The sequence below is a fragment of the Pteronotus mesoamericanus genome, unplaced genomic scaffold (assembly GCF_021234165.1).
Source record: "Pteronotus mesoamericanus isolate MK-2021 breed Mesoamerican mustached bat unplaced genomic scaffold, CSHL_Meso_final contig_25, whole genome shotgun sequence".
NCBI lineage: Eukaryota > Metazoa > Chordata > Mammalia > Chiroptera > Mormoopidae > Pteronotus > Pteronotus mesoamericanus.
The window spans coordinates 37313881-37331235 of record NW_026555105.1 but is presented as its reverse complement, the minus strand read 5'-3'; the positions used below and the strand labels follow the sequence as shown (position 1 = coordinate 37331235).

The 17355-nt window shown below is 38.4% G+C and overlaps 1 protein-coding gene across 1 annotated transcript in view; it reads right to left on the bottom strand.

The window, feature by feature from the left end:
* Window positions 1–7822, bottom strand: part of DTD1 (D-aminoacyl-tRNA deacylase 1) — a 293729-nt gene extending 285907 nt beyond the window's left edge. The window contains exons 1-3 of the mRNA XM_054574118.1: window positions 7706–7822; window positions 4829–4919; window positions 1311–1546 (exon numbers count right to left, since the gene is read on the bottom strand). Of these exons, the coding sequence (XP_054430093.1) occupies window positions 1311–1546; window positions 4829–4919; window positions 7706–7748 (370 nt within the window). The 5' untranslated portion in view covers window positions 7749–7822. The remainder of the gene's footprint in view (window positions 1–1310; window positions 1547–4828; window positions 4920–7705) is intronic.
* Between the last annotated feature and the right edge of the window lie 9533 nt (window positions 7823–17355).

Genomic DNA, 17355 nt, shown 5'->3' with positions numbered 1-17355 from the left:
TGTGGATGGAGTTCTAAACTTGGTTATTTCCAGAAAATGCAAATATATTCTGTTCTACTAGGGCCCTAGTAAAGACTGAAATTTGATTTAAGGCAGGAGTGTCCTGATCACATAGAATCCATTTGTCTTTATGACAAATGAACACTTTATACAAGTAAGGGAATTAAAATAAAAGGAAATTCTAAATGGAGTAAAAAAATCACGCTTCAAAACATGAGCAAATCTGATGAGCTGACAATCTTCCATGTGGGGCTTTGCTACAAGGCTTCAAAATCAAGTAACACCTTTTATTACTTAAAGTTGAAAATAGGTCAAACAAATAAGAGATCTAGATTTGTTTAATCCAGAGGAAGTTAAAGTATAGGAAATACTACAGAGTTAATCAGTAACAACTACTAGAAGTCTACAAAGGGATATGATGGCAGCAAAAGAGACATTCTACTTAGAAAGTAGAAATTGATGTGCATTACCAAAAAAGACTAAATATTCTTTTCTAGGAACTTTGAAGAAAAAGGCAAAACAATATGGTCTTAAATGCATTTTAACCCCATGAAAAAAAGACTAGAAGAGAATTGCCTTCTTAAAAAGATTCCTAAGTCTCCCACAAACCAGGACCACTATTCCAAGGCATCTTCTAAACTAACTCTTGGTTAGTCAAACTAGGTTGGCATTCTTGACAATATGCAGGTAATAAACAAAGACTTAAACCTACATGTTTAATATCACAGCTATTGGCCATTCATAGCTATCGGACATTTGAAATGCCACTGGTCCACACTGAGATGTGCTATAAGTATAAACAACATACCAGCTTTAGAAGAAGACTTTAGTGCAAAAAAAATGTATAAATATATAAATTATCTCATTAATAACCTTTTATATTAATTACATGATGAAATAATATTTTAGATACATTGGCTAAATAAAATACAGTTTTAAAATTAATTTCACCTGTTTCCTTTTACTTTTTTAAAAATTGGTACTAGAAGTTTAAAATGACATGTTCCTCACATTTGTGGCTTGTATTATATTTCTGTCAGACAGGGTAAGTAACCAAAATAAAACACCACTATATCAAATGTACCTCAGGGTTGCTAAATATTTTCAAATGTGACTAAAAGAATGAAGAAGAGTAAATGGTGTCCGGGGCATTCAGAGGACATGTACAGCAATAAACAGTGGCAGCAGCCATTATGTTGTTTTAAGTAAGTAATAAGCATAAACAATGAACTTTCTTGAAAAGGAAAAATTGCAGTTGCAGATTCTCTTCTCCCCCTGCCCGGAAGTGTCCCAGAGACTCTCCTGCCTACCTTTGATGAGCTCCGGCCTGTATGTCTTGCGCAGCTGCTCCAGGAAGCTGTTGTAGAAACTCTCTGCCTGCTCCGTGGGCATTGCCAGGTGGAAATCAGGCTTGTTGCCCTTGAGGACGCACTGGAGAGTGAACTGGCTGACACACAGCACCTCATACTGTTTGTCCATCACACTCTTCGACCAGTGCTTCCCATTCTCATCCTCAAATACACGTAAGTTTAAAATCTTTCGGACCCTAAGGGGAAAAATAGCAGTGAAAACTACCTGAGGAACTGCAAGACCCCCAAACATTCCACACCCTCCCAATGTCACCATCATCCTGCCAAACAAGAACATAGTGCTTACTCCATCACTTATAGAAAGCGTTACCTTGGGCAAGTTATTTTCCACTCTGTGCTTCCTTTTCCTCATCAGTAATAGGGAGTAATAATGATTGATTACTACCTACCTCATGGGGTTGTTTAGGAATATCCTTTTTTTTTTTTGTTTTTTGTTTTTTGTTTTTTGTATCGACCCTCCAATTCACAGCAGCTGCCAGGAGGAACTGGAGCCAAGATGACAACGACTCGCTATCTGCTCCTTCAAGTAGAGATTATGTCAAAACATGGGTCCAATTCTAACTGTCTATAGAAGAATTCGATCTTTACATTGGAATAAATGGCACCCCATTTTTTACATCCCTTCTTGGAGCTACTCAAAATGAACAATTCAGCAAATACCGTGGAGAGAACTTAGGTTTACAGCCACTATGCAAAAAGTACTGGAGAAAGATACCTTAACAACTATGTCACATGCTCCTTAAGTCCTAGAGGGGCTTTCTCTATACATATGAATGACAAAGGACAGCCACCTTGGCAAGGAAGAGGGCTAGGTAACATTTATAAGATCAGATTTGAAAAGCATGACAGGTTACGACCTGCACGAAAGTTCAAATTCCACCTTTGGAGAGCCACCTTTTTGGATGTCGTTGAAGACATGTTCAAGGGCTATACAAATAGAAATTCACTGACTCTTTGTATGGGTATTTGCTATGGTGGGCACTTTTCATCACTCCCCTCCACAGACAAGGTTTGTCTTCTGTTGAGTCAAATCTCTTAACCACCAAGATAAGTATTAGCTCTCTAAAATGTCAGAGCCATAAAGAGAGTCAGACCCAGAGCCCCAGTTTTTAACCACTATACTACTCTACTGTCTTGAGCATCCAGGGGTCATTTACTAAAATGCCAACATCCCTAAAGTGTTAGTGAACTATACTTATCAGTCATCAGCACTTTAGCAGGAATTGTGTTCCAAGTCTGATTTTCAATATAATACAAAAGGGGCAATGGGGTGGGATTATACTCAGGCTCTGGGTACCAAAAAGCAAAATAAACAGATCTGAGCATCTGAAGTAAATGTGTCAAGTGGTGCTGGGGCAAGGGGTAAAGGAAGGCACAGGCAGGGGTTAACATGGGGAGGGGGTAGCTACCCATGCTAAGACAGCCAGTCAGGCAACAGCAATGACAAACCCCCTTACTTTAGTAAAGGAGCACTGGCCCAGGTCAGGTAGCCTAGATTCTAATTTGGATTTGGGCTTTTTGATAAGTATCTGTATGTAACTTTGAGAAAGTAATTTAAACTATCTGAGATACACATCCTTATATATACAATGAAGAACTGGGCATTTTAAAAATGCATAAACAGTGCCAGATAATATATCTTAAATTAAAAAACAGGCTTTTGGGACTTGTTTGGAAGAATGGCGCTGCCAGATGAGGATTATACTTCTGGTCAAGATGGAGGTACAGGTAAACATGCCTCACCTCTTTGCACAACTATGACCAAAAATACAACTAGACTACAAAACAAATATCACCCAGAAACATCAGAAAATCGAGCTGTATGGAAGTCTGACAACCAAGGATTTAAAGAAGCCACATTCATCCAGATGGGTGTGCTTTTCTACAGTAGGACATACTAAAAAGACAGGAAGTCAAAGAAGCTCTACTTAATACACAGAAACAAATACAGGGAGGCTGCCAAAATGAAGAAACAAAGAAATAGGGCCCAAATGAAAGAACAGAACAAAATTCCAGCAAAAGAACTGTACAAAATGGAGATAAACAATCTATCAGATGCAGAGTTCAAAACACTGGTTATCAGGATGCTCGCAGAACCAAAAGTGGAGGGCATGAAGCCGAGAATCAAATCAACAATTCAGAGCACAAGGAAGAAAAAAACATTCAATCAGAATGGTAAGAAGAAAAAAGAATTCAAAAACAAGGAGGATAGGCTAAGGAGCCTCTGGACATCTCAAATGTACCAACATGCGAAACTTAAGGGTGCCAGGAGGAGAAGAGGAAGAACAAGAAATTGAAAAAATAATGAAAGAAAATTTCCCTAATTTGGTGACAGAAGTAGACATACAAATCCAGGAAACACAGAGAATCCCAAAGAAGATGGACCCAAAGAGGGTCACACCATGACACATCATAATGAAACTGCCAAAGGTTAAAGGTAAAGAAAGAATCTTAAAAGCATCAAGGGAAAAGCAGAAAGTTGCCTGAAAAAGAGTTTCCATAAGACTGTTGACAGATTTCTCAAAAGAAACTTTTCAGGCTAGAAGGGACTGGCAAGAAGTATTTATAGTAATGAAAAGAAAGAACCTACAATCTAGACTACTCAATCCAGCAAAGCTATTGTTTAGAATTGAAGGGCAGAAAAAGTGCTTCCCAGACAAGGTAAAACTAAAGGAGCTCATCATCACCAGGCCGTTATTATATGAAATGTTAAAGGGAATTATATAAGAAAAAGAAGATCAAAATTATGAACATTAAACGGCAATAAATTCACAACTATCAATAACTGAATCTAAAAAGCAAACTAAGAAAACAAGAACAGAAACAGGATCATAGATATGGAGATCATTTGGAGGGTTATCAGTTAGGAGGGGGATGGGGGAGAATGGGGAAAAAGCTGCAAGGATTAAGAAGTAAAAAATGGTAGGTACAAAATAGACAGGGGAGGTTAAGAACAGTATAGGAAAAGGAGTAGCCAAATTACTTATATGCATGACCCATGGACATGAACTAAGGGGGGAAATTGCCAAGGGGAATAGGGGTACTGGGTGGAGAGGGGTTAAGGGGGGAAAATTGGGACAACTATAACAGCACAATCAATAAAATATTTTTTTAATTAAAAAACAAATATTCATAGGAAAAGAGGCTTAGGTTTTGCATTAAGGGAATGGTTCACAGATGCAGTAGCAAATAGGGATGGAGGCTAAGTTGTACTCCAGCTCTGCTGCTCACTTAGTGGGTAACATTTGACAGATTCCTCTTCCTCGGTCTCCTCATCTGGAACACGGAGATAACCATACTACATCAAATGTCACAATGATAAAAGTTACAGGGGCTCACTTTATAAAAACAAAATCCTATAGAAGTTCTTAGTATATGTATGTACATATATTTTATATAAAACCATCACATATCCCATTGTTCTTTGAAGAACAATGATTTAGAAATCTGTATCTTACATGTGCTCCAGTTCCTTCTGTGTATCTTCCAGAGAAATACCCAGCAACACACAGATGCCCCGTCCAATGGCATTTATCTGCTCTCCTCCAACTAGAAAGGAATCAAAAGGGAAAAGAGACTCAGAACCAAACAAGTACCATGGACCATAAAGTGCCTTTAAATAACCAACAGGATTGTTTAAATAACACACATACTTCTTATAACTACTTTGGCAAAGTCTGTAGGTACTCAAAAATTAAAGGTGCTATGTGAATACAGTAAAATGATCATATTTTATGTCCATTATTATTTTACATCAAAAATAAATGAGTTTTGAAGAGAACAACCATTATGCAGGATTGTAGGGCCACATTTTCATGTGTGATTTTGGGTAAGACACCAAAAACTTTCCATGATGGAGCTTGCCAATCTGTAAAAAAGAAGAGTTTTCCTGCCCAGAGAATCCAGCTTGGTTATTTTAATTCTCAGGAGATGCCTGTTTGTCTTGGAATCAACAAATCTGGTAATACAATACACAGCACAAAATGGAAAACACTTATGTCATAAAAATAAAGAAATGATTTTTCTACTTACCGCAGAAAAGATAAATATATTATACACAAAAACCAAGGTTTAAAAGTTAAGCTTCAGCCCTGGCTGGCATAGCTCAGTGGACTGAGAGCTGGCCTGAAAATCAAAGGGTCACTGGTTCAATTCCCAGTCAGGGGACATGCCTGGGTTGTGGGCCAGGTCTCCAGTAGGGAGCATACAAGAGGCAACCACACATTGATGTTTCTCTCCCTCTCTCCTTCCCTTCCCCTCTAAAAATAAATAAATAAAATCTTTAAAAAAAAATTTTTTTAAATTAAGCTTCAAGTCATCAAACTTCTATTATTTCCCAGTTTAGTACTAAGTTGCATTTTAAACAATGATCTCCAAATCTTTTTGAATCAAGCACCTCATTCATAAAAATAATCTTTGAATATATATTCCTATTCCAAACATTAATATATGTATTTAGAGTTAAATGCATGCTCTACTACCATTAGACAGTCTCTCAGTGTTGGTATAGTACTTAGGCCAAGATGCATCATTTTAAGGGAAAATCAAAGCCCATACTTCAAATGTTGATCTTCAAAATTTTCTACCCTTAGGAGCCAACATTTTGCCAAATCGCATTAGATTATTGATGTTTTGTTACTTTATCATGTACTAATCTAATGTTCCAATTAGAAGAGGGTCAACTCTGTCATTTTTTTGTTGTTTGCTTCTGCTGGATAATAATATCTATGAGTAGGCCCTAGCTGTGTAACTCAGTTGGTTAGAGCATCATCCCAATTTGCCAAGGTTGCAGTTTCAATCCCCAGTCAGGGTACATACAAGTATCAACCAATAAATGTATAAGTAAATGGAACAACAAATTGATATTTGTCTTCCTCTCTCTTTAAAATCAATAAATAATTTTTTTGTCCTCACCTGAGGACATGCTTGCTGACTTCTAGAGAGGGGAAGGAAGAGAGAGAGAGAGAGAGAGAGATCAATGTGAGACAGAAACATCGATGGGTAGCCTCTTGTTCATACCCCAACTGGTTACCAAAGCCACAACCTTGGCATGTGCCCTGACCTGGAACTGAACCGGCAACCCTCCAGTTTACAGGATGATGCTCCAACTGAACCACACTGGCCAGGACAATAAATTAAAAAAATGTTTTTAATAAAAATTTTTTTTTTTAAATAACAGTAATAGCTCTGACCAGTGCTATGCAGTTGATTGCGTGCTATTTCCCAGAGTGATGGGTCTCAGGTTCGATTTCCAGTCCGGGCACATGCCTGGGTTGATGGTTTGGTCCCTGGTCAGGGCACATGTGAGAGGCAACCAATTGATGTTTCTCCCATCAATGTTTCTCTTCCTTTCTTTCTCCCTCCCTTCCCTTCTCTCTAAAAATAAATAAATGAAATCTTTAAAATAATAATAATATCTATAAATATACCTGACAAGGAATCACAGATTTCACTGTGTTGCAACATCCTGCAAGCTAAGGAAAGAGTGAGAGACTCCCCTCTTCCTTCAGGTGTCTGACAAGGCACCGCCTGACATTCAAACCCCAAGGGAGCTCCAGTACCAACCCATTCCTGAAATATCTGTAAAGCTTAGTTTCTCTTAGTTTTATGCTAAAAAAAATTTAATATTTTCTTGTCTGATTTTCTTATAATGGACTATGAGTGATTTACTGTTCTTTAATCCACTGACTCAAAAGCTGAAACTGAAAAAAATCTACCCTAACATAAAGACTAAACAGTTGGGGTTGTTTACTTGTTTTGCTTTTTAAAAAAGCCTTTGGCTTTTTTTTGTTCATTATATAAATCAATATTATTCTTTAATAATTTTTCATTTTTCAATTACAGTTGACATACAATGTTAAATTCGTTTCAGGTGTACAACCCAGTGACTAGTCAAGGTCCATAAAAACTGGAGCATATAGAAAATGGGCAGAATGGGAAATTTTAAGAGAACGTTGGAAAGGGGGATGTTCTTGCTCCAGAAACGCTCCCTACATGTTAGTGCAATACTCCACTGAAGAACGGGCCATAGAGATGCTCGGAGGTTCTACCACCAGGTGCTCATAACCAAAATAATAAGGTGTGCTTATCGTGAACCCAAAGAGAAGATCGTGAAGCCAGGGACGCGTTGGGGCCCACCAGGCACATGGACAACGATCAGGGGCCGTGGCAGTGCCCAGAGCCTGGCCAGAGACTCGACGCTGAGCTCGCGCCAGGGCCTCAGAGGGCAGAACTGCCCTGGGGACCGTTTGGGGAAACCCTCACAGGGGCGTCCGAGGACTGCCGGGCGCGGGGTCAGGGGCGGCTCCTCCCGGGCCCGGCCCCGCCCGACTGACCTGTGACGCTGGCCCGGGTGACGCGCTGCACCAAGGCTTTCATGGCGGCGGCTGGAGCGAGTGAGGCGGTGCCGCGATTCTTCCGGCCTCGCGACTCTGTGAACAGTTCGGCGGCCAGCGCCCTCTGCGGGTGACACCAGGAAGCGCCTGGCAGCCCTGTCAGGCCAAACTGGCGAAGGCCAGCGGATGTTGACCACGCCCACCATAGGTTGGTCCCGCCCACATCGCTTACGCCCACCTGAGCCCTAACTATATAACCCGTTTATCAAGTGATAAGCCACACCGGGTTCTCGGTCCTGCTCCCCGCACAGTTGGTCCCCGCCCTAACTCTAGGATCCCCAATCTTGCCCAGACGGTACCTGCTTTTTCTCACTTCAGGCCTAAGAGCCGTCTTTCCTAAATCCCAACCGTGTTCTGCCTGAATCCTAATTCTAACTATGTTCCCTCTTCCTTCTTTCCATCCCTCTGTCCCAATATCCTCCCAAATTCTTCTTCCCTTGTGTTCCCGCCTCAGTGGAGTCTTAGAAACGAAACAGAACAAGAGTTGTTGCCAAGAATAGCCATTTAAGTATTTTTCATTTCACTTATGTCATGGTTGTACGTAGATGTATACTGTAATTCCATAATTCTAATTCTTCCTCTAATAAAAATACAAATACTTAATATGCCCCACCCACCCCATTCCCCGCAAGGTTGTTAGGAGGTTATTTAAATAGACTATGTAAAAGTGCTTAGAAAGCTGCAAAAGACTGTACGAGCATTATCCTAACAAATTATTTTCACTGATAAAAATAAGTTGCTCTGAATGTGTCCTCTAACAGCACTGGTGAGTGTAGAATAATGAGGTTCAGGACAGGACATCCCAAAACATGGCATCTTGGCATATTGATTATGTAAAGCTGGAAGAATGTGAGAAAACAAAAGCAGGAAAATCACCCCAGTCCTCCACTCCCCAAACAGGTCATAAACTCTTCATGTGAGAGGTGCCATCTCTACACTTAAAGTGCATCCTTATCTCTCAAGAACAAACAGCCTTACTAGGTCTCCTCCAGTTTACCACAGTTACCTCATATTACTTGACGTATCATACTCCTCCGCAACTGCCCAAACTTCATCAAACCTAGCATAGCCCCAGCTGGTGTAGCTCAAGCTGGTTGGAGCAACATCCTGCAAAACGAAAAGGCTGCAGATTCAATTCCCAGTCAGGGCACATGCCTAGGTTGCAGATTGGGGCCCAGATGGGGCATGTTCAATCAACGTTTCTCTCTCACATCAGTTTCTCTCCCTCCCTTTCTCCCTACCTTCCTCTCTCTCTAAAAATCAAGCATATCCTCAGGAGAGAATTTAAAACAAAAAACAAAACAAAATATAGCATAAAAATACTCAGGTCTGTTTCTTCAGGTCTTCATTTCCTTATGAAGGCTCCTGCATCATGTATTGATTGAGTTCAGTCACATGTAAAACAAATAAATTGGTATGCTTTTCTCCTGCTCAGCTGTCTTTATCAGTTTAATTTTCAAGTCCACCCAGGGACTCTATGAGTGTTGAGGAAAACTTTTCCTCCTCCTATAAGAGAAAGCATTCAAATAAAAAAGGAAAGCTATTTGGCCAGAAAAGAATGCAAACTAGTGTACTTAAATGATAACACTACATACTAAAGTACATTAATGAAGTGGCCTAAGCTATTCTCACCAGTAATGAGACAAAAATCGTATGCTCCCTGATATTGCACTGAGACACATCAGTTTTGTGGTATTTCTGCCAGAAATGTATATGTGGGGAAGAAACTTTACTTTCAAGTTTCTTTCAGCTGGTCTAATAATAATAATAATAAAACATGAATCAGATTAACAAGAGAATAATAAACAAATTTAATACATACATATTTATGGGGACCCACATACATGCAAGAGTCAAGAGACCTCACATGCATGGGAGATTCAAAGGCAGTAAGGGAAAATGGGTATATAAAACATTCTGAGCTAGGGATGAGGTAAGGTGCCTTGGGGGCTTCTAAAGGTCATTGCTGGGAGAGCACATTTAGTAATTAGTAGTTCCTCTTGCCCTATAGATGGATCAAAAGAGGTTATCTCTGATGACCTCCTATTATGGGCAAAAGCCCCAGTTCAAGTTCTTCTAGATAGTTCAGGGGCAGAAGTTTCTCTTGAGTCCATAGCTTAAAAGTTGCGTTTAGCTCAGAAACAATCCACATACCATAGAGGTACATGTTGGAATGGTTCTTTCTGTACCTACACAGTTCCCTTCTCTGAAACTTCCTGAAAGTTTCACATTCCAGAAGACGAGTTGATTGATAGTTCAAAACCAGTCTCAGTCCTGAGAAAGGTTCAGTTCAGTTAAACAGTTGTCTCATTTGAGCAGGCAGTAATGCCTGTGGACTCCTAAAATTAAGCCTATGGTGTAAACATAGTACAGTTATTTAATAAAAAGAATCTCTACGGAAACAAGAGAAAAACAAAAGTTAATAATTGGAACACACTATAATCTGTTTCTGAGTTCTGAAGGCAGGCAGTTGAAATGTCTGCCTTCATGCCAACATGTCTGTCTTGAATCATCTTCATATTGAGTGAGGGCAGGCAGTTACAGCCTGATAGATTCTCCTGGTCTGCAGTTTGAATGTCTCTGTTGACCTTTCCACAAGTGGCATAAAGGTTGCTCATATATGAACTGTTGTAGCAATTTCTCTGAAATCTATTTTGGCCATGGCCTTGAGAAAAGGGTAGTTTCAGTTCTCAATGATTCCAAGTCAAAAGATGAAAAAAAAATTGGAAACGGTTTGCAGAGTGATAAGCAGATGTTGGAGGGAACTAGAAAAATTAAAGATTCAGTCCAGTGTACAAGAAAAACATTCAAAAGATAACAGCACTAGAATCTAACATCCCAAAAGTATATTATAGTTTCTATTGAAATATATTTACCTCTAAAATCATCTTTACCAAAGGTAACCAAATTAACACTAATTTATTTGCAAAATAAGTTATTTCAATAAACTTGGCCTGTTTGTAAATCCAACAAGAATAGTAAGAAAATATGTATTTCTATAAATTATAAATGTTTATAAATTTATTAATCTAAAAGAACACTGGTGTAATAGTTTACAATTCCTTACTACTTAGTTTTTACTAGAAATTAGGATTTTTAAATGTTAAGAATTCCTTCAAAAATTAGGAATTTTAAAGGTTAAGAATTCCACATAGGCTCTTTTAGAGCTGTGTTAGAATATTTTTTAAAGAAATCTCAGACTGAACTTAAAATAGCCTCTCAAGGCCAGAAAAGCCACAGCAAGAACTTGCCATCAGATATTGCCTAAAATATCTACAGAGCTGGGTGAGTTCCTCTCTTCTCAAGCTCCCTAAAATATCCTGAGGTTTCTGCACCTGCTAAAAAAGTGACATTTTTACTCACCCAGTAAAGCTGTTAGGAATATGTAAGCAAGGTACCAAGCCAGTATTTCCAAGGGTTTTAACTTCCATCAGTCAATCTTAAAGCTGTCTGGTCATATGTGAGTCTATGCATGTCTCAATCAAATATGATATTCCAGTCAAATCCTTGAAATATAACTAGTTTCCAATTGTCTCCTGTTGTAAGAACAAATTCTTATTGAACTTATGCAAGTAACAATATTGCCATGAAAATGAGAACTCTCACTGTAAGTTTCCAAATTATGGAGGAATCAAGTAGGGAGAAAAAGACAACTTTTTCAATTGTTTCAAAGTTATAGTTTACCAAATTGTTCTAAGTCATAGCTAGCTTTAGAAAGAAAAAAAAACCTATTTCTTATATCTTGAACAAAAAGAACCAGCAATGTTTCAAACAAAAAGTCATAAAAATTGTAAATATTCTCATCACTTCACTCAGTCCCATGTAATTAAAATTTCTGTTTAAATCCAGTTTTTCATTTGTTCTCTGAACTTTGCCTGATAACCAAGTGATAGCATCAGTGATAATTCCAAGTTATCAAGTCTGTCCTTCAAAGCTCGTATGATTTCCTCAGACATGGTTGAACACATACCCCAAGTAGGAAACACATCTTCTAACAGTTTCTTTGTTACTGTGAGGATATCAGCCTTTCAGTAGGTAAAGACTTTATTCCATCCTGGACACATACAACAGAAACATATTGATAACCCATACTAAATAGCAGTTGAATAAAGTCCAGCTTAAAAGTACCATGGTGACAAAGGAATGCAAAAAGAAAAGGGAAAACAAAATGTGGTTTGCCAGGAGCCTGAAAGAACCAAGTGGCCACCTTGGGTTTCCCATAGCCCAGACTATTCTTTTAATTTACAGCCATTGTTTACCTTTACAATATACTCTGGAAGATTAACACCACTTATTTTATAATGCTTCCCATGCAACTTAACATACCAAATAAGCCTAATTAGTTTTTAAAATTTTTGTAAAGAGAGAAAACAAATCTTTTGAGGTGTTCCAGGAGCCCAAGTTTGGACATTTGACTAAATAAGATCTTAAGTCATTTGAATCAATATTTAATTATCCATTTAACCAAAGTAACAATTAAAAATTACAAAGACAAATATAGAAGTTTACATGATTGATAGCAAAACTTTGTTCTTAGTATTGAGGAGATTCAGTTTTCTTAGGTAATCAAGGACCTAATTAAAAAAATGTAAGCCCTGGCCAGGTGGCTCAGTTTATTGGAGCACTGTCCCATACACAGAAAGGTTGAGGGTTTGATTCCTGATTAGGGCACATATCTCGGTTGCAGGTTTGATCCCCAGTTGGGGTGTGTAGAAGAGGCAGCAGACTGATGTTTCCCTCTCCCTTTACCCGCTACTCTCTCTCTAAAATCGATAAACATAGCCTTGTGTGAGGATTTTTTTTAAAAAGACAACATAAAATACAGAAAATTATTTTCATAAAATACATAATCTTTGCTTTCTAGGCAGAAAAAAAAAAAAAACCTTCAAAATATCAGTAGCAGACCAATAGTCTAAGAAAACCATTCTTTTTAGCAGAGAAAATCAAACTCTGATTTTTACATTAGCTTACTTTTGATATTTAAACACATAATTTATTTGAATCTTATGCAGTTTCAATACTTGTATAAGCTTTCCTTCCTCAAGATTCACTTTTTCATAAACTTTCTTCATTTTCAGTATCCCTAGCCATTCAGATATAATCAGGACAAAATTACTTCATTTCCCTTAATGAAATCATATTTCCACACATAAAGATGGCAGAAGAGTGAGTGGAAGTCACACTGACCTCCTCCCAGGACCAACCTGGAATTACAACTAAATTGGGGAGAAATCACCTGGAACAAACAACTGAACAAGAGCGAGAGAGGAGCCTTGTAACCTCAGAGACAGAAGATTCGGCTTTACCGCAACCTAACTGGTAAAAAATGCAGTAGAGACTCGAGAAGCCGGGCAGGGTGCACATGGGTGGCAGCACCAGAAGGATATTGAAACAGCCAGTTGGATCCCCCCAAGAGCAGGGTCTAAACTAAAAGCAGGGATCTCTAGCCCACAGCACCAGAACCCGAAAAGTACACAGAAAACAGCCAGCTGCAAAAAGTGACAGGGTTGCTCTCTGCCAGAGACTGGCAGCTTGAGATGCAAAGAACTGTTTAAAGGGCCAACGCATAAATTTTTATTTTTGGCCGCTTACCCTGGTTTCCAGCAAAGGTGGGACAGATTGGGCTAGAGATGCCTTAGGAGAAACAGGGGAAGGAGGCTTTGGGGAGAGAACAGAGAATAGCCGGCAGGATCTCGGTGCTGACTCGTCCCCCATGTGGCAGCAGCCATCTTACTCAGGCAAAGACCACTCCCCCTGAGTGGCACCAGCATTAAAGGACCCAACAGCCCAGCTTCCCGGTGGGATTTCACACCGCCCTGTGCTTTCTAAGCTGCCTGCTGAGTGCAGAGTGGCAGCCACAAATCCCTGGCTAAAGCGGGCGCAGAGAGGTCTAGCGACACTTGAAGAGAGACGGGGGACAGAGGCTTTGGGGAGAGAATGGAGAGTAGCTAACAGGATCCTAGTGCTGATTCCTCCTCCATATGCAGCAGCGTGAGAGGACCTAATAACCCCGCCCCCAGGAGGACTCTGCCCTGCCCTGAGCTAAGGCAGCCTGCTGAGTGCAGAGTGACTAGATTAACAAATGAAGGACACAGCCACAAACAGATTATTGGAAGTCTTGAACAGACTACCTAAGGTCAGGCACGAACGACATCTGACATCATCACAGGCAGGTCCAGAAAGGAAAAACAGCTGTCTCCAACCATAGAAATTCACACCACAAAGTCAGGAAATCAAGACAGACCAACTTAAGAAGAAGAAGCATGAGTCTCTATCAAATAATGAGAAGACAAAGAAATCAGCCCCACTCAAAGGGAAAGGAGGAATCACCACAAAGGGAACTAAATGAAACAGAGGCAAGTAAACTATCAGATACTGAGTTCCATACAATGGTTCCAAGGAAGTTCAATGAGCTCAGTGAGCTCAGAAAGAATTACCAAAAACTACAGGGAAACTATGAGGAACTTACTGCAAACTATATCAGCATGAAAAAGGACATAGGAACTATCAATAAGAGACAAGAGGAAATGAAGAATACACTTTCTGAATTGAAGAGCACAGTAGAAGGAATCCAAAGCAGGCTAGAGGAAGCTGAGGACCGAATCAGCGAGCTGGAGGGCAAGGCAGAAAAAAGCTCCCAGAAAGAGCAAAAAAATGAAAAAAGAATGAAAAAGAATGAAGAGGCATTCAGGGGAATGCAGGACAACCTGAAACATAATAATATCCGCATAATAGGGATACCAGAAGGAGAGGAGGATGAGGAATGGATAGAGAACCTGTTTGAAAAAGTCATGATGGAAAACTTCCCTAATTGGAAGAGAAAAAGTCACACAAGTCCAGGAAGCACAGAGGGTCCCATTGAAGAGGAACCCAATGAGGCCCACTCAAAGACACATCATCATTAAAATGGCAAATAGCAAAGACAGAGAATCCTAAAGGCAACAAGGGAGAAAATAGTGACATATAAGGGAGCCCCGATAAGGCTAGCAGCTGACTTCTTAACAGAAACACTGCAAGCCAGAAGGGAATGACAAGAAATATTCCAAGTCATGAAAAGCAAAGGCCTGCAACCAAGACTACCCCACCCAGCAAGGCTCTCAATTAAAACGGAAAGCAAAATAAGCAGTTTCCCAGACAAAAGATTAAAATACACCTCCACCAAACCAGCACTGCAAAATATGCTAAAGGTGCTGCTTTAAAATGAAGAAAAAGTTTCTATGAATACCAAGTTCCTTTCAGAGTTGCCAATACTTGATATTGCCAATATTTTTAATACTCATTAATCTGATTTGACAATGTTATTTTAATTGTTCCTGTACTATTTGTTGAAACTAAACCTGCTTTGGTATTTCTTATGTTATTTTTTTTTTTAAAGCTTTAAATGACTTTTTGGTATTCTTTATCCATTTATTAAGGTTTGTAGAACCTTTTTCCCTAAAAAAGAAAAACCAATTAACCACATTTTAGATGTGTTGCAAATACTTTTCTAGTCCCTGTCCTTTAACTTTTTTATATGTCTATTACTATATAGTTAAATGTTTAATATAGTCATATTACCAATATTTACTTTATAGCTTCTGGGGTTGAATATTTTACTTCAGGTCATGAAAAATATTAGTTCTATTTTTTTTCTAAAACTTCAATTCTACATATTGATTTTTAACTCACCTATTTCTTGTATATTATGTGAAATAGGGCTCTATATTTGTTTTATTTCAAGTAGTAGTGGTCCATGGATCTTATTTGTTGAATAAGCCTTATTTTACCCATTGATTTCAAATTATCAACTTAATCATATATTATATTGTTAGACAGATATATACATTTGTCTCTAGAATGTTATCTTTCATTGATCTACTTATTTCTGTGCTGATGTCATGTTGGTTTAATTGCTGAGACTTTATAATGGTTTTAAATTTTTTAATATTTTATCATTAACTTTGACATTTAAAAAAGTAAATAAAATCAATCTGCATTTAAGAGATGGAACTCCTATCTTTTGTGACAACATGGATGAAACTAGAGAATAAGCTAAGTGAAATAAGCCAGTTGATGAAAGACAATAACCATAGGATCTCACCTGTAAGTGGACTCTATTCAACAAAATAAACTAATGAACAAAATAAACCACAGGCACAGAAACATGGAGCAGACTGAAATTGACCAGAGGGGAGGGAGAAAGAGGACAATGGTGGAAAGAAGGGGAAGGGACTAGACAAAGAACATGTATGAATGACCCATGGACATGGACAAGAGTGGGAATTGACTGTGGGAGTTGGGGGTGGGGGTGGGATAGGTGGAGGAGGGTAAAGGGGTAAAAATTGAGACAACTATAATAGAATAAACATGATTTATAAATTAAAAAAATAAAAGTAAAACAAAAAAACTCCACAGTTCCACATCTTATACCTTTTTTAAGCCAAATATATCCCATTTTCCTTTTATACTACTGGCTTTCCCTACTATTAATTTTTGTACCTTTAATTATATATATTAGAATCCTTAACCTTTAAAAATCCTAAATTCTAGTAAAAACAAAGGAGTAAGGAACTGTGAACTATTAACATCAGTATTCTTTTCAACTAATAAATTTATAAACATTTTGTAATTTATAGAAATATATATTTCCTCACGACACAAGATTTTTTAATGTGGCACAAAACATGTTTACTAGGTAAGACTCAAATATCTTTATTTCTTCTATAAAGCAGCAGAAAGTAATCATTTCTTGGCCTTTTGGCTAAGATCAAGTGTAGAAGCAAACAGTAGGTAATGTCTATGTTCAGCAATTGATAGTTTCTTATTTGAAAATGGTCTCGACATTCAATGAATGTCCATCATTTAATTTAACTAGCAAAAGTTTAGTTACCAAATTACCAGACTTAGGAAACCATTTCTAAGTACATGTATGTCAACATAAGAATGTTCAAACTTGTAGAAAATTTTTGAGTTTATTAGAATTTATTTGAGCCAGAGGCAGGCAGAGTGAGTGAGTGGTGAGCTGCATTCCAGTTCCTGGTGCCAGGCCCTCCCAAAACTGCAACATAATCTGCTTTAATTCTGAATTGCCCATATACATTTTTGATAAACAACTCCTTGATTTGAGCTCACCTATGTGGGTTTGTTACTTGCAAGCAAAAGTGACTAGTGAAGAGACCAGTGTAGCACTCCAGGGCAGGAACCATGTTGTCCCAACTTAGTATTCACTGTGTCTAGAATATTGGTAGTCACAGTTGGGATTTAACCCATACCTGCTGTGGTTCTAAAGACCAGGTTGTGTCTATTTAATTCATAGCGTACTTTAATCCACACCTGCTGTGGTTCTAAAGACCAGGTTGCATCTATTTAATTCACACAACGTACTTACATAGTACCCAATAGAATCCAAAGGGCTACTATAAATCCCAAACTAAACATGGAGATTTGCTGAATCTAACTTTAATTGGACCATTCAAAGCTGTGTCGGACAACAAAATAAAGAAATATAAAGTTTATGAGCTAGTTTCAGAACACAAGCTTTACTCAACGTAAAATTTCACTTCAACCTTTCACTCATGTAAGTATAGAGGGAGACTTCTTGAATATGCAAG